Genomic DNA, 27,351 nt, shown 5'->3' with positions numbered 1-27,351 from the left:
TGATAAATGTGAACGTGTGCGTCGTCTCATCACAGGTGACCCGACTCAGGTCTCCAGGTGTTTGTCTAATGAGCAATAAAAGGAGTTGTATAACCCGCAGAAAAACATATTTAGCCTGACAGGAAGCTGAACAGCTGTTCAGAGTTTGTGAAGCATTGATTCTTGTATTAAAGGGCCACGTAGGGATGGGCGGTACGGAGTAAAAAATGTATCACGATAATTTCTGGCATTTATCCTGATAATGATAAAAATGACGATAAAAAAAAATACCAATTCAACTCTACCTTTTGTAACTATAAATCTATCACCACATTCATCCCCAAAACACTGCTCTAAAAGAATAATAAATGCTACTAAACTACACCAATTAAATTGATAAAAAACAATTCAATCTTTCTTTCTTTCTTTTTTCTCTCTCTTTTTTTCTCTCTCTTTTTCTCTTTCTTTTTTTCTTTCTTTCTTTCTCTCTCTCTCTTTTTTCTCTCTCTCTCTCTATTTCTTTTTCTCTCTCTCTTTTTCTCTTTTTTCTCTCTTTTCTCTCTTTCTTTCTTTCTCTCTCTCTCTCTCTCTCTTTTTTTTCTCTTCTTTCTTTCTTTCTTTCTTTCATGCTCATTTCTTTCTTTATCTCTCTTTTTTTTTCTCTCTTATTTCTTTTTCTCTCTCTTTTTTTCTTTCTTTCTCTCTCTCTCTCTCTCTCTCTTCTCTCTTTCTTTCTTTCTCTTTTTTTCTTTTTTTCTCTTTTTTTCTTTCTTTCTTTCTTTTTTTCTTTCTTTCTCTCTCTCTCTTTTTTCTCTTTTTTTCTTTCTTTCTTTCTCTTTTTCTTTCTTTCTTTCTTTCTTTCTTTCTCTCTCTCTCTTTCTTTTTTCTCTTTTTTTCTTTCTTTCTTTCTCTCTCTTTTTTTCTTTCTTTCTCTCTCTTTTTTCTCTTTTTTTCTTTCTTTCTCTCTCTCTTTTTTCTCTTTTTTTTCTTTCTTTCTCTTTTTCTTTCTTTTTTTCTCTCTTTCTTTCTTTCTCTCTTTTTTTCTTTCTTTTTTTCTTTCTTTCTCTCTTTCTCTCTTTTTTTCTCTCTTTCTCTCTCATAATTCAGGCTTCACACAAAAATGACAAATTCTTACCGTGGGGATTTTTTTTTGACGGTATATCTGAACGGTAAAATATCGCCCATTCCTAGGGCCACATTCGTTTTTTTTTTTGCATGCTGCAGCATGAAGGAGCAGAGAGGAGGACGAGTACAGCCATTGATCGATACTGACAACACAGCTCGAGGGAAAAGAGGACAAGTGCTCGGCGGGAGTTGGCAGATGCTGAATGTGCGACTTCCTCCCATCACCCTCCATTCTGCTCCGCATCCTCTCCAGATCCCCTCGCTCGCAGGAGGCCGAGCTTCTCGTCGGGCAGCGCCCTCCGCGTTTAAAAGGAGGTTAAACTGACATGCGGCTCTCGATTGAAACTCGGTCTGCCATCTCGTATAGGAATTTGACGGCTTCCAGTTGAGCCGAAGTGATTACGAGGCATGATCTGGATCAGTCTGGCAGATCAGTGGTTTAGATCACAAACAAAATTTACTGGAGCAGAAAGTAGAACAATTTTTTTAAGCTAAAGCAGCAGAGAGCAATCAGCACTGTGGCTTGTGCGATACCGTGTCCCCAGGCTCGTTGTCACCACAGCTCCACACTACGCCACTTCTCAGACGTCTATATCAAGACTTCACTGCGGTTTTCCTACAAACTCGTCGGAGTAAAGTGGCAGCGGTTTTGCTTAGTTTCTTCCCTATACGAAACTTGTTTTACACTTTTGAGGACGTTACTCCCCTTGAGTTAAATCTACACACACACTAGGGCTGGGTGATATGGACCAAAAGTCATATCTCGATATTTTCTAGCTGAATGGCGATACTCGATATATATCGATATTTTTTCTGTGCCATAATTGGGGTTTCCCCCAAAGCATTATAGCATAGCATCTCTGTTAGCATCTCTGTTAGCTTCATTGTTTTCTGAGGCAAACCCTTAAAAAAACAGTCAGTTTTAATACAAAGCCTCGTGCCAAATGTCACACAGGTTCCTTTATTAACAGAGGTCTGCACAATATCAAAATGTATAAAACAAATGAAATAAAAATAAACTGCCTGCATATATAGAATAAAAATGCTTCTTGAATAAAATAAAACAAATATCCCTTTCCTGCATAACAATTAAATTAAAATACACTGTGCAATTAATACAATGTAGACAGTAACAGGCAGACTTTTCCACTGAGGTTGACAGTTGTGCAAATAACAAAACATTTGTGCAAATCTCAAATAAAACATTCAAGTCAATTTGTCACAAAATAAACTATATCAAAATCATAAAAAAAGAATTTAATTTTTTTTTCTTTTTTAAATCGATATAAACGTCTCGTAAATTGTCTCGTACCATATCGCGTTTGAAAATATATTGATATATATTAAAATCTCGATATATCGCCCAGCCCTAACACACACTTTAAAACTTATAAAATTCAGTTATTTGAACAGAAAGGTCTGACGGAGGAGGACGTTCAGCAGTCGTCATGGTCGTGGAGTCATGCAGAGCTACCAACAGTGCTTAAGTCTGTGTTTTTAGTCATTAATTACAATGATCAAATAGAATAAAAGGTCTGGGTTGATTGGTGACGTACAGGGAGGCATCGCTCTATATAATCTTCTGATCACAATAATTAGAGCCGACGACAACAATCATGTGATTCACATTTCTGTGTAAAAACAGCAGAACAAGAACAAGAGAAATGTTTCCTTCACCATTTCCATGTTTTCCACAGGTTTTCGCCTTAAAACAAACAGCGTGACCTGGTAATCTTAAGCCATTCAATCTTCTAATATTCAACCAGTTGTATTTTATTCAGCATCTTTTAATATTGATGTAATGGATAATGTTTATACACAGGGTGCGATTTGCCGGTGGGGATTTCCCCCCTCTGGTTTACACGTCCTACTCTCTGCTGAATTATTTTTTTATCCTCGGTGGACAAAATGTATCCCCCCCCACCCAAAGTATTTTCACCATTACATCGTAATTATTAACAAATAATAACAACCAAAATACAGAGTCCGTGTTCATTCTGCTTGTGCTGTGATTCTGATACCGGGAGCGAGTCACGCCCACAAAAAGCAGTTTTATTTTGAAAACCAACCGGATTTTCTTGCATTCCAAAAGTCCGACTTCCGGCCCGCCAAAATAAAAGATACAGTCAGTCAAATGAATGAAAAAATGAAAAGAATCCAGATCAGCATATCCTCATATTTTACAGGATCACAAGCAAAAATCCTGAGAAAAAATGCGACAGAAGATGAAACAAGATCTGACATTGCTGATCGAATGGTGGACAGCAGCATCTCCCCGGCTGAGGAGAGCTCCCATGTTTTCTGTTTAAACTGATATCGAGAAAGAATTTTATTTTTATTTGGCACATTTAAAAACAATATTAGGCGAAAATATTTCTGTAAATGCAGTGGTTCAGTTCATGTTCAAAATAGGCCTACCGGGTACATTATGTAGCTTAAAGGGAAAGTTCCGTTTTTTACAACCTGGACCTTATTTCTGGCATTTTTTATGGTCGTATACTCACCCAGGTAAGTTTGGTTTCATTTGGAGTCCTTCGGAAGATATTAGGAGTTTTTTGCGAGCCTCTTCTCCATATAACGGTAGTGAACGGGGCACAGCGGGACACAGACGATGCAGCGTCTAAATAACACATGATTGCCGCAAAACTCTTCATTTCTTTTATGAATCACTAGATCTGCTTCCAGGACCTGTTGTCTACATCCGGGGCTGTGTGTGTGTAAAGGCTCAGTTATGGTTCTGCGTCACACCAACGCAGAGCACACGCCGCAGCCGTGACGCCGTGCTGAACCCTTCAGACTTCTCCGTCTCTCCGTTTGGTCGCGGTGCAGTACCCCCCGCGGCCGCTAGTTAGCGATCTTTTTCTGAATGGTTTATCCGACTTTTTCCCGTCACAGTAAATCAAAGAAATAAGGACAACTATTGTGCAAAAAAACAAAACAAAAAAAATCACATATAAACGAAGAAAAGAGCCCTGGAAGTTCACTACTGATTCAAACCGGAAACCGGAAATGCTTCGCTTTCAAACGAACCAATCACAGCCCTCTCGGTCTGCGAGTGGACGGCGTCTCCTCGACGCGTAGTTACAATTTTCGGGAGGTGCACGTCAGTGACGCTGCAGGTGACGGCGTGTCCTCTGCGTCGACGAAAACCAGACGCCGTAGGCACGGCGCCATTTTGACGCAGAAGCATAACTGAGCCTTAACAAATAAATCAGTTTGTAAACAAGACCTCTGAACTCATGACGTCATCTCTGTGCGCGCGTCCCAGACACAGCTCCGTGTACAGCTGGAGTTCACTACTGTTAGTTTACTGTTAGTTATTTGAAACATGTCTGAATATTTGTCAAATTCTGAGGTTGTGGACGACGACTTTGAATATGATGGACGTCCTTACCGTTTTGAGCCAGAGTATACGGCTGAAGAGCTCACTGAACGGAGGACAGAGTGCGCGCACAGAGATGACGTCATGAGTTCAGAGGTCTTGTTTACAAATTGATTTATTTAATACACAGACAACCCCGGATGAAGACAACAGGTCCTGGAAGCAGATCTAGTGATTCATAAAATAAATTAACGAGTTTCGCGGCAATAATGTGTCATTTAGACGCTGCATCGTCTGTGTCCCGCTGTGCCCCGTTCACTACCGTTATATGGAGAAGCGGCTCGCAAAAAACCCCCTAATATCTTCCGAAGGACTCCAAATGACACCAAACTTTTCTGGGTGAGTATACGACCATAAAAAATGCCAGAAATAAGGTCCAGGTTGTAAAAAAACGAACTTTCCCTTTAATGTTTACTCAAGAAACAAGTTTTCATACAGCCTATATTGTTGTGTGGTAATTTTTCTGAAAAATCTTTTTTCTCTGGTTTTTTCACAAATCGCACCCTGGTTATACAATTAAACACCGGAGCATTACTGCAGACAATGGATCATTTTAAGTCAATTTTAAGGCCTTTTGCCAGAGTTGGAGGACAAACGGCAAACTCAAAAGGACAAAAAACTGTTATCCATAATTTATTTGTGTCATCTAAAGTTTAATGACTGGCTCTGCACAAATATATGAAAACACTTGCCAGGTGACAGTGATTTATGTTCCTCTTATAGCCGGTAACACATTCAAGGTCCTGGATGAGCGGAGCTCCAGTTTCCTCTGTGTTCCCAGTGCTCGTGGGCGTGTTGCCAGTATCTGAGCCCAGCGAGCAGCACAGTGCTGGGAACCCCAAGGCCCCGAGCAGGTGTCAACTCCCCGTCCAGCCAAAGGAGCTGAGAGCGGAGCACAAAGGGCTCAAAGAGACCTGCCAGCATGGTAACCATTTTAAACATCCCAGGCCATTATGGCCACTCCTCTTAATCACTCGGCAGCGAAGGATTTCTTTTCTGCTACTGTAAAACTCCCCCAGAGTTTTTCCTCTTAAAGGCTTTATTGCAAACGGCAGTGAAAAAGTGCAAAGTTAGAAGGTTGCATCTTGTTAAAGACTCTTATTTATGGAATGTGGCACAACTTCCACCGGTGAAACGGGCTGTTTGCTGCCGTCGCCGGTCCAGTTATCCATTCACACCGCTGCTATTTCAGTCCCGGTTTTGTCCCTGCAGCAGGCCCGGTTTCTGCCGCTTGTCATCGGACAGTTTGTGTTTCATCCTTGCGGGCCGTGCCGTGATCTTTTCAGTAGACCGGGGCGGGCTTGAGACCTTTTCCTCGCGTCTTAAGCCGCCCTGGCATTTAGGTTGGCATGACTGTAGAGGAACCGGCGGGGAGGGAGAGGTGATGCCCTTCCCCTCGCTCTCTGTTCATTGTTGACTACTCAGCAATGATGACGTGGATGTGATGGAGGGGGGGCTGGAGGAGTGAAGGCTACCCTCATCTTCAGCAAACAATAGGTCCTTGTGTGTTTGTTTGACCCCCTCTTTAGCAGCGTGGAGTCCATGGTTGGACCCGAAGCTTTTCTGGGGCAGAATTCCCTCTTTTTGCCAGATTTTTGTGCTGGATGTCACCAACAATTTAAAAAAAAACCTACTTTTCACGGGGTGATGGCCTCTAGGGCCAGTTGTTCTCATTTACAACCAAATCAATAGTCAATTATCATTCCCACTATTTTGTCCCCCCCCCTCCTCATCTCCCGTTCTCCTGGATGACTGATTACTAACCTATATTTGAGTGGAATGAGCCACAATGGAGCCACTAGGTCATTAAAAAGTAGTTGACAATGATTTATGTGTGCTGCGACCTACTGTTTGTTCTGTAATTATGGATGACAAAAAAAAACAAACCCAAATGACAAATAACCCAGACAGAAAACGTTTCGTAGTTTCATTGGCAGATTGAATTTATCTTGTTTTCTTTTTTTTCTTTTTTTTTTTTACATCAGGTTTTGTGTTTGTATTTGTATTTTGTATTTATTTATTTAGCACAATTTTAAAAAATAATGCAAGGAGGGAACGAAGCCCAGAGGGCTTGTACAGAGTTCCACTCCCGTCATCTACTGTAAACAGAAAATTAAATGTACAAACATAGGAAAACTCTAATTATAAACATGAAAAGAATACATGGATACATAGTAGAGAATACATTGAAAAATTAGGACATGAGATATTTTTTCAGCAATTTTTTGAAGGATATAAATGACAATGTGGACCTCAGAGACATATCTAAGTTGTTCCAGAGTTTAGGACCTCTAAATGAAATATTAAACTGATGAAAAGATGTTCGACAGAAGGGTAAATGTAGATTGACACTGTGTCTAGTTGAGTATGAATGCAAGTCAGATGAAAAACTAAAGAAATTATGAAAGGTGTCCGGAAGATCTTGCTTATTGTTGATAAACTTGTGCACAAATCTTCTGGATTATCAGTAGTTTGTTAAGGAAGTGTTCAGTTTCTTCAATTCACTCCTTGTTTAAGACACGCAGTTTTCTCTTTATTTGCATAGTTTGTGCACCTGCTCTCTGCTCATCCATCCATCCATCCATCCATCCATCCATTCATTATCTATACCCGCTTTATCCTTTGCAGGGTCACGGGGTCTAAATAAAATTTAAAAAACCCAACCAAAATACCCTTCGACCTTCTAGTTTATGCAACATGCAGGTTTCATGCGTCACTAACATTTAACTTCCTCTGTGATTTAAATCTGACGAACCAAAAGGCAAAAATTGAGTTGTGCAAAAGTTCTCAAATACACGACCTTGGAAATGTTTAATCGTGTCAGTTAATCATATACCTATTGAAAGATTTTTCATTCTCTATAGTAAGAGTACCTTTTTCTTTTTTTCCCCCTTTATCAATTTAGCAAGCAATTTAACTGGATAGTTTTTTTTTAAAGGCCGAAATGAAATAGAGTAACGAGGCTGTTTTTAAAATGTAAGGAGTAAAAAGTACAGATAATTGCGTGAAAATGTAAGGAGTAAAAGTAAAAAGTCGTCTGAAAAAGAATTACTCCAGTGGAGTATAGATAACCAAAATTTCTACTTAAGTAAGGTAACGAAGTATTTGTACTTTGTTACTTGACACCTCTGGTTAACTGTGGGTTTTTATTATTTTTATGACCAAGTTGGCTCATTGCATTGATTGATCAAGTCAATGATGCTGGTAAATGAATGACAATCCACTTCCTAATTGTAATATTACAAAAAATAAACAGATTTCCCTCAAAACGGCTGCAAAAGCATGCTTTTATGTGCCGCTTTATCCTTTGCAGGGTCACGGGGTCTAAATAAAATCTAAAAAAAAAACCCAACCAAAATACCCTTCGACCTTTTAGTTTATGCAACATGCAGGTTTCATGCGTCACTGCAACATTTAACTTCCTCTGTGATTTAAATCTGACGAACCAGAAGGCAAAAATTGAGTTGTGCAAAAGTTCTCAAATACACGACCTTGGAAATGTTTAATCGTGTCAGTTAATCATGTACCTATTGAAAGCTTTTTCATTCTCTATAGTAAGAGTACTTATTTCTTTTTTTCCCCCTTTATCACTATAAACTTCACAGTCGTGAAAACTGACCTCAACATGAAGTCGTGTCCAACACGACGGTGAATTTGGCTGCGTGTTTTACAATCAGGACCGAGAACCGATTTAGAGGTTTATGGTAATATTTTACTGCAGCTTTTGAAAGCTTTTTTCCTGTTGAACTCAAACTGCCAACTATAAATGTGGATTGTTCATGGGAAGGATATTAACCCGTTTAGATTTAAGACATAAGCTCCCTCAAAAAGAAAAAAAAAGAAAGGCCATTGAGTAAATCTTTTTTGTTTTGGCCACGCTGCATAAATTATAAAAACAAAAGTACTTCAACCTCACCTCATAACATCATTATATCACATGTATGCGGTGTATGGATTTATTAAACATGACAACATTAGTCACCTGAGGTCAGTTTAAGCAGCCGCTTAATTGAGTAAATCTCCTGATGTGAATGCAACAGGCGAGAGTTGACGGAGGGCAGAACCACGATAATGGTTCGTAAATTGATGAATGGAAAAGGACACCGTGATCTGATAAGAGGTGATGGATTCCAGGAAAGCCGTCGTGCTAATGATCACTGTCGTCATCGTTGCCCAAAGACATCTTTTATTTTTAGGGTTTCAGCAACTTCAAAATCTAATAAAAGTTACCCTGGATGCATGAAGTCTTTACATCATAAGAGATAAATTGAAATGTCGTGCTGTTTTCATAACACACACACTTCCCACATGGTCTGTTAAACAGGAAAATTGATTTGCATGCCATTGTTTCATGCCGGCTGGCTCTTGACAAACATTGGGCCGGTAGTTTCCTGCCGCTGGGCCTGGACACCTCTACCCTTCATCTCCTCCTCGCCTAGATCCCCACATGCACCTGCTTTCCTTGCTTTTATTATTTGATATAAATGTGTCTTCAGATCCACAAAACAGCCAGTGTTTCAGTTTATGCAGAGGTGTCAAAAGTATTCACAGTCATTCCTCAGGTAGAAGTATAGATACTAGAGTTTAAAAATACTCCTGTAGAAGTTGAAGAATCAACTCAAGTTTTTTACTCAAGTAAAAGTATAAAAGTACTGGTTTCAAAACTACTTAAAGTATAAAAGTAAAAGTAATGTAAGGGGGAAAAAAGCCATTAAGGACAAAAGCCATTGAAAATGAATGTATCTTAGTATAATGCAAATATATTAAAGAAGCATATATGTGTACTATTGAGCATTAACATGTGTTTCAGAGATTTTATCATTTATCCTAACCTTTATTGGAATGTACATCCAAGTTTAGTTGCAAGAATCTGAGGGATGTAAGAACAAAACTGGACAAGAACATCTGAAACAACCACAACCAAATTCACTCTATCCGGATGGAGCAATTTAACTGGATAGTTATTATTTAAAGGCCGAAATGAAATAGAGTAACGAGGCTGTTTTTAAAATGTAAGGAGTAAAAAGTACAGATAATTGTTTGAAAATGTAAGTAAAAGTAAAAAGTCATCTGAAAAATAATAATAATAACTTAGTAAGGTAACACCTTACTAAGTCACCTCTGGTTAACTGTGGGTTTTTATTATTTTTATGACCAACTTGGCTCATTGCATTGATTGATCAAGTCAATGATGCTGGTAAATGAATGACAATCCACTTCCTAATTGTAATATTACAAAAAATAAACAGATTTCCCTCAAAACGGCTGCAAAAGCATGCTTTTATGTGCCGTTAGTGATTTTTAAAAGAAACTAAAAACAAAAATGAATCAGGTATGGCAGTTTTCGGTATGAGGAAGCTAGATTTGATGGTTGTCCCCCTCCATCATCTGTGCTGCGTGATAAAATCAGCCTAAGAGGAACTGTACGGCCCCATGTGGCTAGGCTGTTGCAGGTTTTTCGTTCGGTGTCTGAGTGTTGTCTTTGTTAATCCTTGCAGGGGAAACTTCACAGTGCCAAAGCTATCGGAGTCTAATATGGGTTTTGGTGTGCTGGGAGTGTTTTTGGGGCTGCTCCTGGAGGTCTCCACCCATGGACCCCACACCGTGCCTCGAACTTCCTGGAAGCATCAAGGTAAGGCTTTGTTGTATTTACAATTTTGAAATAAGTTTCTAATAACTCAACCAATATCAATGCAAAAACTGAGAATCATTACTTTTTTTAACTTGAAAATGTGTGCCAGTAAATTTCTGACTCTTTTGGGGAGGAAATTCTTCTTCTTCTTCTTGAATTGAAACTTTGTAGAGCTGTCACCTTTTGTCTGAAAGCAGTCGGCCATGAAGTTGCGTCATCTCCACACATGAAATCTGAGCCACTGGTTTTTAAACTTTTGTTGCTCTCCTGGAAGTGCCGGAGGAACAGACATGAAGCGTACAGATATTTATACATCAAAAGCTCTCTCGATTTACAGTCTTGGTTTCAGTTTTTAACCTGATCTTGAGGAAGCTAGCGTCGGTTTCGCCAGACGCTCCCACGTCAGGGGGAACGACTCTTTACAGTTCACAGATACAAGTAACTGGAGTGACTGAGACCGAGCGCTGCTTATCCTTTTAACAGGTTTCTCTACTCAAAGATGTTGTTTTGGTTTCCACAAGCTGATGCTGTTATCTTCATTGTGGAGATACAAAAGGTGTACATCAACCAGTTACCGTACACTGAGTTTGAAAGTTTTTGAGTTTCTGTGATGGGAAGCGAGGAATATGAGCAGGTTTGTCGTAAAGGTTGGGGTCTTTAGTACCAAAACGAGAAGCAGAAAGTTGAAGCTTCTCTTATTCAAAAGGTTTCAAACCGCGGACAACATTGGTATTTACTGCTGATGCACAATATAACAAATGTAACCAGTACTGATTGATTTTGATATCTAATCAGTTCATATATTTAATATAGTCATCATATAATTTGCAGTTTCTGCAACCAGAAGAAAAAAACCCCACAAACTATATAATAAAAATATTGTATTAGGTTTGGTTAAAAAAGCACGAGATGGCCATTTGTATTGTTTTGAAAAATTAAATTATACAATACTTTTTAACTATATAATGAATTAAATGCATTGACATATGCCAACCATATCTACACAAAATTAAAAAACATGAAGTGCATTCTCAGTAAAAGGAGAAGTTTTATAGCACTTTAAAAAAGCAGCTGAATAGGAGCGTGTTGTTGCCCTTAGCGGTTGGTGCTACAAGCTGCTGCTTCATATTTTGATTAAGGCTGTGCCGGTGAGACGTGAGACTGGTTGTGTTTTAAAACCTGCCGTCTTATTTTCACGTCAGAATCGTCAGAAAACAAAGTTTTACAGACGACGACGACGGCCTATGTTGTTGTACTCTTAGACTTTGTTTCCAGTCAGGCAGACGCAAGGCCATGCTTGGGTCCTGCCAGTTAATCCCCCCCTAGGCCTGTGTTGAAAAAATCGATTCTCATATTAATTCCTAAAAATCGATTCATATGTCTAAAGATCGATTTAAAAAAAAAAAAATATATATATATATATATTTTTTTTCCATCACTAAATTACAACTTTTGGTATTTTTTTGTTTATGCCCAAAAAAGGAATATTTTGTTGGACACGAGAATCACTGGTGCCATGTTTTTGCCTTTTAAATATGTTTAAAGGTATGAAAACATTAAAGTTTTCAGTTATAATTGCATACATTGTCTATATTTCTTTGCTTTATATACATTTGCATAAATGTTAAAAACCAAATTCTCATAAATGTGGAAAAAATAAAAGCGATTTCTTTCGTCCTCTGTTTCCTCCCTGGAATCTGTTTGATAATTCTGACCCACATGATGTTTCTGAAAGCAGTTCTATCAGCATTCTGGGAGCTGATTGGTCCTTACAGCATCATTAACTGCCAATACTTGCTGTTGAATCTCAATATAATACTAGTATTAATATGTTGCAGAACTAGACAGTCATATAATTCATGCAACAGCTGAAAAAACAGTTTTATTAACAGTAACCCAAATCAATATCGGATCGGATTGAATCGGATCGTGATAATCGATTCTGAATCTTAAGAATCGGAATCGAATCGATTCTTGATATTTGAATCGATCCCCAGCCCTACCCCCCCCCCCCCCGATACCACCTGCTAATTCATCTGTCTGATGGATGTTGTGCCTCCTTAATATTTACCTGCAGACTTATTACTTAAAGGGGACCTATTATGGCATCTCATCCCTATTTTAAACAGGCCTTGAATGTCTTAAAAACAAGCTTTTGATAGTTTTTTCTAAATAAATGAGAAATTCAGCCTCTGAGCCATGTCTTTATCTTCCCATTCTCTAACCTCATTATCTATGCAGGATTCTGAGTGGGCGGGGCTATGATAATGAGGCTCTGTGCTGATTGGCTGCCTGAATGACGTGATAAACCGCTACGAAAAAATGGCGGAAGCTCCGGCCGGTGGAGTTAGTTGTGGTTTCACACATCGGAGGCCAACCGATGTAAATACATAACGACGGGAGCAGAATCTGATTGGCTCGTAGATCCACATCACACTGGACGGCTCATCCGGGCGGCTGTACAGACACTGCAGAATTTGGTTGCTTTCCTCCTTCTCTGAGTTGGCAGGCTGAGGGGAGACCACTTTATATATGTTAAAGCAAGAAAAAACCTGTTTTTCATAATAGGTCCCCTTTAAAGCAGCTTCTTTCAACTGCACTCGCATGAATTTAAGCTGCTGCGTTTCATCATTTTACATTTAACACCGACTCAGAGGATAAAATCTGTTCAGTTTGCTGTTGCTTTTGCCCGGAAACATAATTCCATCCCCTGGTTTTACACTCAGACCTGGATCTGATGGAGTTTTCGGAGCCCGGCGTCTTCAACTACACGACTCTGCTGTTGAGCGAGGAAAAGGACGCCCTTTACGTGGGAGCCAGAGAGGTCGTCTTTGAGCTCAACAAGAACAACGTGACGGACAGAAACAATAAGGTAACAAAGCAGGAGAATGTGTATGTACTTTAAATCAGTGGTCCCCAACCCCCGGGGACCACCGTGGGTCATTTGGTACCGGGCCGCACAGAGAGAAAAAATAATTTCTGTAGAATCCCCGACTGATGATGGATGACTCTCAAACTGATGGTTCACAATGTTTTTATTCCTTGGATGTAAATACACTGCAAACACACTGTAAGAGCTATAAAGGAATAAAATAAAATAGAGTTAGTCTTTCTACATTCATTTAAGTTTCATTTAACTTGAATACAGACCGACGCAGCTGCTCGCTCGGTAATAACAGCTACCGTTAAAGCCGGGCATACACTGTGCGATTATCGGCTCGTTTTGAGCCGATTTTCCAGTCGTGCGACTTTTTTTTGATCGGGCCCGATTTTCTGACGTGAAGATTATGATCGTATAGTGTGAGCAGACGGAGCATCCGAGCATCGGGACGTACAGTGTGAGAACATAAATCGTGGGGTGTGAACTTTTGAACTCCGCGATCTAGTCGTACAGTGTGAGATGGGGCTGTCTCATACGATTTAAAATATCGCACAGTGTATGCCCAGCTTAACACAGTACATGAGTAACCATGGCAACCAAACTCAAGCTGGACATAGATACGGCATAAAATTTGCAAAGAAAACGAATCCTGATCAGCAGGTGCTTTTTGTGTCAGTTAGGCTCCACTTTAGCATTCCTGACACTAGTTTAGTCTTGCAGACACACTTTCTACTGCCGTTAAACTTTTACCGTTAAAGTCCGAAGCGCCGGATGTTTACAAGGTCTCGGTGAGACGCCTTCAAAATAAAAGCGCTAAATATCGGTCTCCTTAATATATAACAGATAAAATAAAAGTCTGGCTTTAAATAACGTTAATGAGAAAACAAACATAAAAACACATTTATAGAAATACTCATATTAAAGGTAATTTACAATTTCCATGATTTGATTTTATTTTTCGAAAATGATGTTTTATTATTAATAATAGTGATGCACCGAAATGAAAATTTGTGGCCAAAACCGAAAATAATAATAAACACTTGGCCGAATACCGAACAATACCGAACATGGTTCTTCAGCAGTTTTTCATTTATTTTGCCAATTTTCTCACCATTGCATAAATCAAATAAATTTGATTTAGGCTTTTCAAAGAAAAAAATCTTTTACAAAATTACAAGGTAGAAAATATTTATTGAACATAAAAAAATGAAAATGTTTTAATTTCCCAGCATTATGTTGTTTTGGTTCCACCTCCTGGTGAATGTTAGGTAAAATTCTTATGGGGTTAGTTTTTGGTTGGCCAACGATTTATGTGGTGCGCAACGTTACGGGACGGAGCGGCCAGTCTATTTCCTTATTTTACAACGCCGTTATTAATTGTTCGTTTTTTTTCCCCACTTATTCCACCGAACACCGAAAGTGTTTTTTTTGCCATTTTCGGCCGAACAATTTTGGTTACCGAACAATCGGTGCATCACTAATTAATAATAATAAAAATTATTATTAGGGCCCGAGCACCTTCAGTGCGAAGGCCCTATTGTATTTGCAGGAATTTTTATTATTATTTTTCTTCTGACAAAAGGAAGGCCTTTTTGCCCCCCTAAACGTGCCCAAAAAGTCACCAAATTTTGCACCCAAGCCAAGCCTGGCGAAAAATTTGATATTTAATGGTTTGCATTATTGGGCGTGGCAAAATGGCTCAACAGCGCCCCCTTGAAAACTTTGTGCCTCAAGCCCCACGATACGGTTTGACATACATGCACGAAAATCGGTACACACCTGTATCATGGCGCAACTTAAAGAAAAGTCTCTTGGCGTCATGTCGAGAAACCAAACAGGAAGTCGGCCATTTTGAATTAATCGTGTCATTTTGGCGAAATTTATGCCATTCCTTCGGCAGTTAATTCAGCCCGAACCGTAACGTGTCCGCAAGTGTGTTATACATCAAAATGTGCGTCTCCATCCTGCGACTACACGCATTACTTTTCTCTTTCAAAAGTGTTACCGTGGCGACGCTAGACGCCAACAAGCGCACCCCCCCCTTCATCTGATTGGTCCATATTTGATAGTTCCCCAAAAGGCACCAAATTATGCATGCAAGCCAGGCCTGGCGATAAATTTGATATTTCATGGTTTGCATTAATGGGCGTGGCCTAACGGCTCAACAGCGCCCCCTAGAATACTTTTCTCTGCCATAACTTTTGAATGGTTTGACATAGGAAGTCGTGGGTGGTGTCATGGGATTCTGTAATGAGTCCTTGACCATAATTGGCCTGAATTAGCCCCGCCCCTTCTTCTGATTGGTTGTCCCGATTTTCTGCCATAACTTTTGAATGGTTTGACATAGAGTCGTGGGTGGTGTCATTTCTGATATGCTTATGGGGAGTGGTGGACGTGAGTGCGAGGGCCCGTTCATTGCTGCTTGCAGCTTTAATTATTATTATTATTGTTACTATAGAGAAAATACCACAGTTTCTACTGCCGATCTTGACATTTTATTTAGTTTTTATCAGCTACACCTTTAGATTGGGCCGTGAAAATATTGTCAGACATTAAACCGGTCCTGGTACAGAAAAGGTTGGGGACCGCTGCTTTAAATGATTTTCATTGTACTTCTTTAATGTTTTCATCTATTTCTTTTAGGTTCAGTGGAAAGTCGCAGACCAATCCACCAAGATGTGTACCCTGAAAGGAAAATCAAAAGAGGTTTAATAATTAATTCTGTTTAACTTTGCTTATAATTCTTAAGTTAAAACGTGCCAGTAGTAAATCAAAACTGTCATTTCAGAGAGATTGCCTAAACTACATTCGAGTGCTGGAGGTTTTAGACGACGAGCGGCTGTACGTCTGCGGCACGCACGCCTTCCAGCCCCAGTGCGATTACTTGGTACGTTACAGCTCTAGTCCACCTTAACTGGCAACGCCGCGCTGCACAAACATCTGCTCGGACTCGCCCGACCTTTAACCGATATGTGATCTCTTTCAGCGTCTCGGTGACTTTTCTTTGGAGGGTCAGCCTGAAGACGGCAGAGGACGCTGCTCCTTTGACCCCTCACAAAGCTTCACTACTGTCATGGTTGGTGAGTCCAGGCTGGTTTCTTTTTTTTTTCCCTCTCATCTCACACAGAGCTGCTCATTTTTGCTGCACTGTGCATGAAAATCACCAGTAATCTCTCTCTTTTTTTTTAATGGGGATGATGAGCTCACTTGGCTGTATTCTCTTTTTCCATCAGACGGAGAGCTGTACTCTGGGACAGCTTATAACTTTTTAGGCAGTGAACCCATTATTTCCAGATACTCCCCGTCCCACTCTCTGCTGAGGACGGAGTACTCCACGTCCTGGCTCAATGGTGAGCACATGCATTTGTCTTGTAACAAATGAGAAACTTTTGTTGTTTATTCACTAGGAATGGGCGATATTTTACAGTTCATGATAAACCGTCAAAAAACTCCTCACGATAAGAATTTGTATCTCACGGTAAAAATGATAAATTCCCGTTGATGATGTTTTTGTGTAAAACCGGATTGAAGGAAGGAAGGAAGGAAGGAAGGAAGGAAGGAAGGAAGGAAGGAAGGAAGGAAGGAAGGAAGGAAGGAAGGAAGGAAGGAAGGAAGGAAGGAAGGAGGGAGGGAGGGAGGGAGGGAGGGAGGGAGGGAGGGAGGGAGGGGAAAAAGGAAGGAAGGAAGGGAGGGAGGGAGGAGGAGGGAGGGAGGGAGGGAGGGAGGGGAAAAAAGAAGAAGGAAGGAAGGAAGGAAGGAAGGAAGGGAGAAAACAAGGAAAGAAGGGAGAAAACAAGGAAAGAAGGGAGAAAACAAGGAAAGAAGGAAGGAAGGGGAAAAAGGAAGGAAGGAAGGAAGGAAGGAAGGAAGGAAGGAAGGAAGGAAGGAAGGAAGGAAGGAAGGAAGGAAGGAAGGAAGGAAGGAAGGAAGGAAGGAAGGAAGGAAGGAAGGAAGGAAGGGGAAAAAAGAAGGAAGAAAGAAAACAAGGAAAGGAGGAAGGAAGGGAGAAAACAAGGAAAGGAGGAAGGAAGGAAGGAAGGAAGGAAGGAAGGAAGGAAGGAAGGAAGGAAGGAAGGAAGGAAGGAAGGAAGGAAGGAAGGAAGGAAGGAAGGAAGGAAGGAAGGAAGGAAGGAAGGAAGGAAGGAAGGAAGGAAGGAAGGAAGGAAGGAAGGAAGGAAGGAAGGAAGGAAGGAAGGAAGGAGGGAGGGAGGGAGGGAGGGAGGGAGGGAGGGAGGAGGGGAAAAAGGAAGGAAGGAAGGGAGGGAGGGAGGGAGGGAGGGAGGGAGGGGAAAAAAGAAGGAAGGAAGGAAGGAAGGAAGGAAGGGAGAAAACAAGGAAAGAAGGGAGAAAACAAGGAAAGAAGGGAGAGAAACAAGGAAAGAAGGAAGGAAGGGGAAAAAGGAAGGAAGGAAGGAAGGAAGGAAGGAAGGAAGGAAGGAAGGAAGGAAGGAAGGAAGGAAGGAAGGAAGGAAGGAAGGAAGGAAGGAAGGAAGGAAGGAAGGAAGGGGAAAAAAGAAGGAAGAAAGAAAACAAGGAAAGGAGGAAGGAAGGGAGAAAACAAGGAAAGGAGGAAGGAAGGAAGGAAGGAAGGAAGGAAGGAAGGAAGGAAGGAAGGAAGGAAGGAAGGAAGGAAGGAAGGAAGGAAGGAAGGAAGGAAGGAAGGAAGGAAGGAAGGAAGGAAGGAAGGAAGGAAGGAAGGAAGGAAGGAAGGAAGGATAAATTCCCGTTGATGAGGTTTTTGTGTAACAAACATGGCGGATCTGAGAGTGAGATAGATTTATAGTTAAAAAGGTGGAGTTGAATTGGTATTTTTCTTATCGTAATTTTTATCGTTATTGGGATAAATGCCAGAAATGATCGTGATACATTTTTTAGTCCATACCGCCCATCCCTATTATTCACATCATTCAAGTGCATCTGTATAAATCTAGTCAGGCCTTGACGTTAATGTGCAGGTTTTCCCACCTCGAGTTGAAGCACAGCTTGCATTTTTAAATCTGACAGACATGCAGCATGCCAGTGACTGGGCAAAAAAGTCTTTCCTTCCTTTCTACGGTTAGCAAGAGGTAGTGTTTAAATATTAAAAATAACTACATTTAGCTGGCAGCTTCTCACTTTTACTTTTCTTTACAATGACAGCATTACTGGCGGCAGAAGTACCAGCTCGATTGTTGGACTTAGTTAGGGATATGAAGGACCTTTTCCAAGATAGAGGACAAAAACTTAGTTAACTACTTAGTTTTGGTGGTTAAAAAAAAAAAAAGTCCTCACAGAGGCCGACAGGATTAGGATTTAATTTGCCTGTATCTCCTCTCTGCTCCCGTCCAGAGCCCAGTTTCGTCTTCGCCGATGTGATCAGAGAAGGGAAAAACAGAACAGATGGCGAGGACGATAAAATCTACTACTTCTTCACCGAGGTGTCGGTCGAGTACGAGTTCTTTGGCAAGCTGCTCATCCCGAGGGTGGCTCGTGTCTGTAAGGTCAGTACGTGGCGCGGACCATCTGTACATCCCAGCAGCATCCATCTTCTGCCCTTTCTTTTTCTTCTAATACCTCCTCTGCTTTTGATAGAGATTGAGTTATATTGTTTTTCATCCAAGGAGGACAGAGATCAATAAAACTATTATAAAAATTACAACTGATGGGATTAGGTTTAACATGAGGGCCTTTTTGCCCCCTAAACGTGCCCCAAAAGTCACCAAATTTTGCACGCAAGCCAGGCCTGATTTGTTTTGATATTTAATAGTTTGCATTAATGGGCGTGGCCTAACGGCTCAACAGCGCCCCCTAGAAAACTTTGTGCTTCAAGCCCCACAATACTGTTTGACGTACATGCACGAAAATCGGTATACACCTGTATCATGTCGCAACTTAAAGAAAAGTCTCTTGGCGCCATGGCCGAAACCGAACAGGAAGTCGGCCATTTTGAATTAATTGTGTAATTTTGGCGCAATTTATGCCATTTCTCCGGCCGCTTCTTCACCCGAACCGTAACGTGCACCCAGGTGTGTTATGCATCAAAATGTGCGTCTCGATCCTGAGACGATGTGCATTACTTTTCTCAGTCAAAAGCGTTACCGTGGCGACGATAGACGCCAAAAAGCGCGCCCCCCCTTCATATTTGTTCCTACTTTCTGCCATAACTTTTGAATGGTTTGACATAAAGAGTCGTGGGTGGTGTCATCGGACTCTGTATTGAGTCCTTGAACATAATTGGTGCAAATTGCATGCGTGAGGGCCCGTTTATTGCTGCTTGCAGCTTTAATTTATTCTTTTTATGTGAAAGAAATGGTTTAATTAATGGTTTTGTTACTGGTTTTCTCAGCCACCCGCATTGTTTGCTTTTAAGGCGCAGCCTCTACGTAGTCTGACAGTTATGAAAACTATTGCTCCATAACTCATTAACTTAATTTGCCAAGGAAAAATCATTAAAAGGTCAAGACTATTAAAGGGGAATGCACAATAAACCTAAGCTTCCTGACTTTTAAAACAGTCATAACCAACATGGATAAAAAATAAGAAATATCTTTCCCAAGTTGGGGCTTTTTCTCTGCAGGGGTCTTGGTATGAATTCATATTTGTTATATAAAGGAAGGACTTCAAAGACACAACATATGAGCTTTTCCTGTGTTTTTGCCCTCTGTGCGGGTCTGGGTGACTTGTTTTTATTTGCCACAGGTATTCCTGACTATGCCAAACGTTTGTGACTGCGTGCGAGCCTTTGTAGTTAATGAATTTCAGGGCCTAGAAGTTTACTGGTCACGTTGTGTCAGAAAGGCACACAGAGTTCAATAATAAAAAAATCTACCTGAACGGAGGAAACAATGTGGGCATTATCTGTTTACAGGGTGACCTCGGGGGTCAGCGCACCCTGCAGAAGAAATGGACGTCTTTTCTGAAAGCCAAGCTGGTCTGCTCAATGCCCGAGCTCAACTTTGTTTTCAATGTGGTGCATGATGTCTTCATCCTGAAGGGGGCGGACTGGAGAGACACGGTCTTCTACGGCGTCTTCACCTCTCAGTGGTCAGTACTTTGAAGACGGTCGTCTGGGCATCGGGACAGGAAATAAAAGTTTATAACTCACCTTTGTTGTTGATTTTCGTCCTACAGGGGAAATGTGGGTTTATCAGCTGTATGTGCTTACAACATGACGGCCGTGGAGGACGTTTTCTCCAATGGAAAGTATATGCAAAAGGCCACGGTGGCACAGTCCCATACCAAGTGGGTCAGATACAACGGCATCACTCCGTCTCCACGTCCTGGAGCCGTAAGTGACTTGAGCATGAATGGAAGGCTTGGGGATATTCTAGGGCTGGGCGATATATCGAGATTTTAATATATATCGATATATTTTCAAACGCGATATGGTACGAGTAGGAATGGGCGATATTTTACCGTTCACGATTATACCGTCCAAAAAATTCCCCACGGTAAGAATTTGTCATCTCGCGGTAAAAATAATAGAAAGAAAGAAAGAAAGAAAGAAAGAAAGAAAGAAAGAAAAGAAAGAAAGAAAGAAAGAAAGAAAGAAAGAAAAGAAAGAAAGAAAGAAAGAAAGAAAAGAAAGAAAGAAAGAAAGAAAGAAAGAAAGGAAAGAAAGAAAGAAAGAAAGAAAGAAAGAAAGAAAGAAAGAAGTACTAATTTAATCAATTTAATTGCTGTAGTTTAGTAGCATTTAGTATCTTTTAGAGCAGTGTTTTGGCTCCAAAGACTGAATGTGGTGATAGATTTATAGTTACAAAGGTGGAGTTGAATTGGTATTTTTTTTATCGTCATTTTTATTGTTATCGGGATAAATGCCAGAAATTATCGTGATACATTTTTTAGTCCATACCGCCCATCCCTAGGTACGAGACAATATCATTTATATCGATTTAAAAAATGTATGATTTTGATATAGCTTATTTTGTGACAAATTGACTTGAATGTTTTATTTGAGATTTGCACAAATGTTTTGTTATTTGCACAACTGTCAACCCTCAGTGGAAAAGTCTGCCTGTTACTGTCTACATTGTATTAATTGCACAGTGTATTTTAATTTAATTGTTATGCAGGAAAGGGATATTTGTTTTATTTTATTCAAGAAGCATTTTTATTCTATATATGCAGGCAGTTTATTTTTATTTCATTTGTTTTATACATTTTGATATTGTGCAGACCTCTGTTAATAAAGGAACCTGTGTGACATTTGGCACGAGGCTTTGTATTAAAACTGACTGTTTTTTTAAGGGTTTGCCTCAGAAAAAAAATGAAGCTAACAGAGATGCTATGCTATAATGCTTTGGGGGAAACCCCAATTATGGCACAGAAAAAATATCAATATATATCGAGTATCGCCATTCAGCTAGAACAAGGGTCGGCAACCCGCGGCTCTAGAGCCGCATGCGGCTCTTTACCGCCGCCCTAGTGGCTCCTGGAGATTTTTCAAAAATGTTTCAACTTTTTTTTTTTTTTTTTTTTTTCTTCTCTTTTTCTCTTTTCCTTTTTTCTTTTTTTCCTTTTTTCTCTTTTTTTCTTTTCCTTTTTTTCTTTTTCTTTTTTTTCTTTTTTTATCTTCTTTTTCCTTTTTTCTTCTTTTTTTGCTTTTTTTCTCTTTTTTTCTTCCTTTTTCCTTTCCTTTTTAATCTTACATTTCAACTTTTTTCTCAACATTTCAACTTTTTTCTCAACATTTCGACTTTTTTCTCAAGAAGGTACTTCAATATTAATCTTGATATTTCGAGTTTTTCTAAAAATTTTGACTTTTTTCTCGACATTTCGACTTTTTTCTCGAAGTGCATAATGAAAAAAAAATCTTCCCCCAGTCATAACTAATATAGAAATATGCAGCATGTGTTGCCTTCATTCTAAGGCTTATACAAGACTTTTCATTTTTTGCGGCTCCAGACATATTTGTTTTTTGTGTTTTTGGTCCAATATGGATCTTTCAACATTTTGGGTTGCCGACCCCTGAGCTAGAAAATATCGAGATATAAATTTTGGTCCATATCGCCCAGCCCTAGGATATTCATCTAATAAATCTAATAATTGGATTGCTGACCTGTAGACATTGGCAGGTTTCTGATACGTCTCAGTGATATAAAGTCCAGCATTTGTGCTTGTCGTAACTTTGCACATCCTTTCTTCTTCTGCACCAGTGTATTAACAAGCCCATGCGTGAGCAGGGCGTCAGAGACTCGCTGCACCTGCCAGACAAAACCCTTCAGTTTGTAAAGGACCACCCACTGCTGGAAGATCCCGTCCTTCCCATCGGCAACAGGCCTCGGATGATCACCAAGGACGTCAATTACACCCAGATCGTTGTGGAAAGGGTCCAGGCACTCGACGGGAACACGTATGATGTCATCTTCACTGGAACAGGTGACGGCACATCAGTTAACGTTGTGCATGCAAACGACTCTGTTTCAAATTTGCATCTCCGCTCAACGTGGTGCATGTCCACATTTTCATACATTTTTATTTGAGCCAGTAAAACTTTGACTGTCGTCACGAATGACAAGTGGCTTTTGCAAAGTTTTCATCTAACAGTAAACTTTCAGTTTAAATAACGAAGGTAGTCGTAGAAAATTTAATTTTAAACATTTATTTGCCCGAACAACGTTAAAGCAGATGAGCACTTCAATTGTTGGAATTAAGTTATGGAATTCATTAAATTATGATTTAAAGGGCTGTATAAACATATTTCAGTTTAAATATAAATTTAAAGAGAAAAAAATAGCAATGTATGGATGAAATAGTCTAAATATATAATATATGCGTTTGAAGACAGACAATTTATTTTCTTGTTTTTCTTTTCTTGTGATATTAATTAAGTAATTGTGCAGACCATCTGTTATTATTGTTCAATTTTGTTTTGAGGGAGGGGCAGGTATAATAAGATTTTCTTCTTCCTGCTCCTTTCTGGTTATGGAATATGCTTTTGATTGTGTTGTCATTTTACTTGCTTGTTTCTTTTCTTTGCATATTTCCAGGATCGGAATAAATAAAAATGAAATGAAATGAAACAGTATTTGTAAACTTTCTGAAAAAGCCATCTCCATTTTAAAAAAAATTATTAATTCATTTCTGGTTTAATAATTGATGTTTTTGCTGTTTTTATCTTGTAGACAAAGGAGTCCTGCACAAGTCCGTCGTGTTTGAAGAAGAGGTTCATATCGTTGAGGAGATGCAGCTCCTGAAAAACTCTGAACCCATCAAAAACCTGCTGCTGTCCTCGCAGGTTAGCAGCCTTTCTCTCTTGTGTGCTGCCAGTAGGCCTGTGTTGAAAAAATTGATTTTCTGATTCTAAATCGATTCTCATTTTAATTCCTAAAAATCGATTTATATGTCTAAAGATCGATTTTTTTTTATTTTTTTATTCTTTTTATTAAAAAAAAATTCTTTTTTTAATTTTATTTTTTCCATCATTACATTTTTGCCTGGTGAACTTTAATCCCAGTAGTTTTGAAAACTCCTAAACTAAATTAACTTTTTTTAGAGAAAATGCTGGACATTTCAGCTTAAATTTCTAAATGTTATATTAGTTCAATGAAGTTCATATTATCTATATTTACTAGAGCTTGTTTGGTTTCTCTGTTATCGGACACGGTTTGTCATGAAATACCTGAAAAATGCCGGGTGCTTCATGTCCAGCTGTGTCTGGTGACAGAATAAATCAGACAAGCTAAAATAATTAGTTTACTGCTTGAGCTGTTGCAATTTCTTTAAATGGATATTGAAAGGCCTATTTGAGTTATTTATTTCGTAGTTATTTCACAATAATTATTGTGAAATTATTATTTCAATCGTTATTTTACAGTCATATAATCCAGGCAACACTAACCCAAATCAATATCGAATCGAATTGGATCGGATCGAATCAAATGGTGAAAATCGATTCTGAATCTTAAGAATCGGAATCGAATCGATTCCTGACATTTGAATGGATCCCCAGCTCTAGCTGCCAGATATGGAATCAGGCTTTTTTAATGGCATTAAAGGTCTGTGTGCATGGCTGCAGTCTCTCTGTCCTGCTCCGTTGATGGATTTGTGTCTGAAAGCAGCAACTAAGGTGGCTGACTCTAACTTATTCCCCCGTGCTAGAGATGGATATTTGATGGGACATTTAAATGCAGCTTAAATAAGAACAGTCCAACCATTGTCTTTAACAACCAAGTAGGCAAAACAGGCTTATTGATTGTGTATCAGGGGACCAGGGGTTAACTTGGTTGACAAATGGTGGGGTGTGACCCCGCTACAGCATGATGCTAAAATAACATACTCTGAAGTTTAGGCTTACGTGGAATATGGAAGAGCCATTTAGCCAAGGACGGTACTCATGGTCATTTTTGTCTTTTCTGCCCTTGTGAGGAAACTCAATAACAAAAGTTACAAATAAACTCGCTGTTTGAACTGCTGCCATCTGGGAAACGATACAGACTCATGAAAACGAGGACAAACTGACTCAAACACAGCTTTTATCCAACAACAATAACCACCCTTAACAAAAACAGAAGCTAATGTAAAATAACAATAACAAAAATGAGTGTATGCTGATGAAGGTTCTTGTGGGGTCCGTGTGTTGATGTGGAAGGGTGAATGCTTCTAGAGCAGGGGTCGGCAACCCGCGGCTCTAGAGCCGCATGCGGCTCTTTAGCGCCGCCCTAGTGGCTCCTGGAGCTTTTTCAAAAATGTTTGACCTTTTTTTTTTTTCTTTTTTCTCTTTTTCCTTCTTTTTTCCCTTTTTTCTTCCTTTTTCCTGTCCTTTTTAATCTCGACATTTTGACTTTTTTCTCGAGATTTCGATTTTTTTTTCTCGATTTCAACTTTTTTCTCGACATTTCAACTTTTTTCTCGACATTTCGACTTTTTTCTCGACATTTCAACTTTTTTCTCGACATTTCGACTTTTTTCTAGACATTTCGTCTTTTTTCTCAACACTGACTTTTTTCTCAATATTTCGACTTTTTTCTCAACATTTCAACTTTTTTCTCAAAATTTTGACTATTTCCTCAACATTTCGACTTTTTTCTCGACATTTCGACTTTTTTCTCAACATTTCGACTTTCGCCATTTGACTTCATTCTAAGGCTTTTTTTTTTTTTTTTTTTTTAAAGATTTTTTTGGGCTCTAGTGGCCCTTTATTCAAGCTGCAGATATGAAAGGGGTAGAGAGAGAGATCGGGGACGACACGCAGCAAAGGTGCGCAGGCTAGGATTCGAACCTGCGACCACTGCAGGAGGACTGTAGCCTCAGTATATGAGCCGCTGCTTAACCCACTGCGCCACCGAGCGGCCCCATTCTAAGGCTTTTACAAGACTTTTCATTTTTTGCAGCTCCAGACATATTTGTTTTTTGTGTTTTTGGTCCAATATGGCTCTTTCAACATTTTGGGTTGCCGACCCCTGATCTAGAGATATATATATATATTTATTTTATTTGTTTATATTTTAAATGACATTTTATTGTATTACTTTCAGTTATTTTATTTTTTTATATATGATGCGCTGACTGGAGAGCACTTTTAATCTCGTTGTACATAAGTTATAATGACAATAAAGAACTATCTATCTAAAAACCAACGACTAGTAAAAGAAACTCATGCAATAAAGGCTAAGACCAGATTGGGCTCCGTTCCTGTTTTGCAAATTAAAAAAAACGTGGTTGCTTATTGAGAAGTGTGTTTGTTGATGTGAAAACCCTGATTGTTTCTGCAGACCCACTCCCTGTACGCTGGTTCAGACTCCGGTGTGGTCCAGACTCCCACAGCTCTCTGTGGTCGGTATTCATTCTGCGATGACTGTGTCCTGGCACGAGACCCGTACTGCGCCTGGGACCCCGACGCTGCCGCATGTGTCAACATCCGTGACACTCCCCGTCAGCAGCTCAGGTAACCCAACCCTCAACACTCACCCTCTTATCGCTCCTTTTGTTCGTTTGCATACCTGTACGCCACTCGTGGATTAATGCTCTAGTCAATGAAACAAAGAGAGACTTGTGAGAGAGACTTCTGAATCGATGCTTCTTCCTGTTAAACCTGCTTAACCGTCTCGGGCTAGATTTCATCTTAGAGTGCGTGCACAGTTCAGTCATGACTGGGGCTGGGGGTCCATTCAAATGTCAAGAATCGATTCGATTCTGATTCTTAAGATTCAGAATCAATTATGAATGAATGAATGAATGAAGTTTATTCAGTCATGACAACACAAAACAACACCAAAAAAAACATTGTGCACAGCATTAACATTCAGTACAAAACCAAAAAAATGTGTTGAACAAAGACTGAAAAGGCATAGGCTGAAGCAAAATGCTTATAAAAGCCTATCCTATTGTACCAACTTTCTTTTTTTGGCTACCGACCTCCAGAAAACCAAAAAGAGAATAGAAAAAGCAAAGAAACAACAAAAGGCAAAGAAACAATAGAAAAGCAAAGAAACATTTACAGATGGTCAATTGCACTTATAAGCTTCAAAAATAGCTTTACAAACCATTTTCTTAAAAACAAAAAGAGAATGACATGTTTTTAAATTTATGTTGGCATCATTCCAGAATTTAACTCCAGTAATGGAGACACGTCTCCTTTTCATACCTTTTTTAGCTTTTTGTACAGTGAAATTGCAGACACCTCTAAGATTGTAACGAGTCTCCTGAATTGAAAAGAACCTCTGTATTGGGTCAGGGAGCATTTTTGATTTTGCTTTGAACATAATTTGCATGATTTTAAAATAAAACAAATCATAAAATTTTATAAGATGAGAATTTAGAAAAAGTGGATCTGTGTGAGCGTAGTAATCAGCCTTATTGATGATACGTATGGCTCGTTTTTGAAGTTTTATTATTGAATTTAAGGTGGTTTTAAAGGTGGATCCCCACAATTCCACACAGTATTATCAAGATTTGATTCAATCCGATTCCAATCCCGATATTGATTTGGGTTAGTGTTATTAAAACTGTTTTTTGAGCTATTGCATGAATAATATGACTGTGTAGTTTTACAACATATTAATACTAGGGCTGTCAGTTTAGCATGTTAATTAGATTAATTAATTACACTGCTAATTAACGCGTTATGAAAATTAATGAAATTAATTATGAGTGGCAAAATGCGCGAGTATTTTAAATTTGGCCCACCAGCAGGTGACAGACATGGACGCGACTCAGGGGAGCGACTCAACAAATCTTTGCTAGGGCGTTTGAACGACAAGTTTATGTATAAAAATAAATAAGACTTTTTCTAACTCTACGGAACCCTCTACTCCTCTGTTCAGAAAACTCAAAATTCTTTCAGTATATGACATAAATATTCATCAGATATGTGTGTTTTTATACAAATATATATTTTTGCCTTTTTCTTTACCACTATCGTTTAGTAAT

General features: G+C 39.3%; 1 protein-coding gene across 1 annotated transcript in view; it reads left to right on the top strand.

Annotated features, from left to right (window-relative positions):
* Positions 1 to 27,351, top strand: part of LOC133454861 (semaphorin-4D-like) — a 107,131-nt gene that overhangs the window by 73,572 nt on the left and 6,208 nt on the right. The window contains exons 6-17 of the mRNA XM_061733582.1: positions 9,985 to 10,118; positions 12,845 to 12,990; positions 15,643 to 15,705; positions 15,788 to 15,886; positions 15,986 to 16,079; positions 16,233 to 16,349; positions 18,328 to 18,479; positions 19,847 to 20,022; positions 20,110 to 20,266; positions 22,137 to 22,359; positions 23,106 to 23,218; positions 25,695 to 25,867. Of these exons, the coding sequence (XP_061589566.1) occupies positions 9,985 to 10,118; positions 12,845 to 12,990; positions 15,643 to 15,705; positions 15,788 to 15,886; positions 15,986 to 16,079; positions 16,233 to 16,349; positions 18,328 to 18,479; positions 19,847 to 20,022; positions 20,110 to 20,266; positions 22,137 to 22,359; positions 23,106 to 23,218; positions 25,695 to 25,867 (1,647 nt within the window). The remainder of the gene's footprint in view (positions 1 to 9,984; positions 10,119 to 12,844; positions 12,991 to 15,642; positions 15,706 to 15,787; positions 15,887 to 15,985; positions 16,080 to 16,232; positions 16,350 to 18,327; positions 18,480 to 19,846; positions 20,023 to 20,109; positions 20,267 to 22,136; positions 22,360 to 23,105; positions 23,219 to 25,694; positions 25,868 to 27,351) is intronic.

The sequence above is a fragment of the Cololabis saira genome, chromosome 11 (genome assembly GCF_033807715.1).
Source record: "Cololabis saira isolate AMF1-May2022 chromosome 11, fColSai1.1, whole genome shotgun sequence".
NCBI classification, from domain to species: domain Eukaryota; kingdom Metazoa; phylum Chordata; class Actinopteri; order Beloniformes; family Belonidae; genus Cololabis; species Cololabis saira.
Note: the sequence above shows the minus strand (reverse complement) of the source record. Positions and strands in the feature narration are given on the sequence as shown.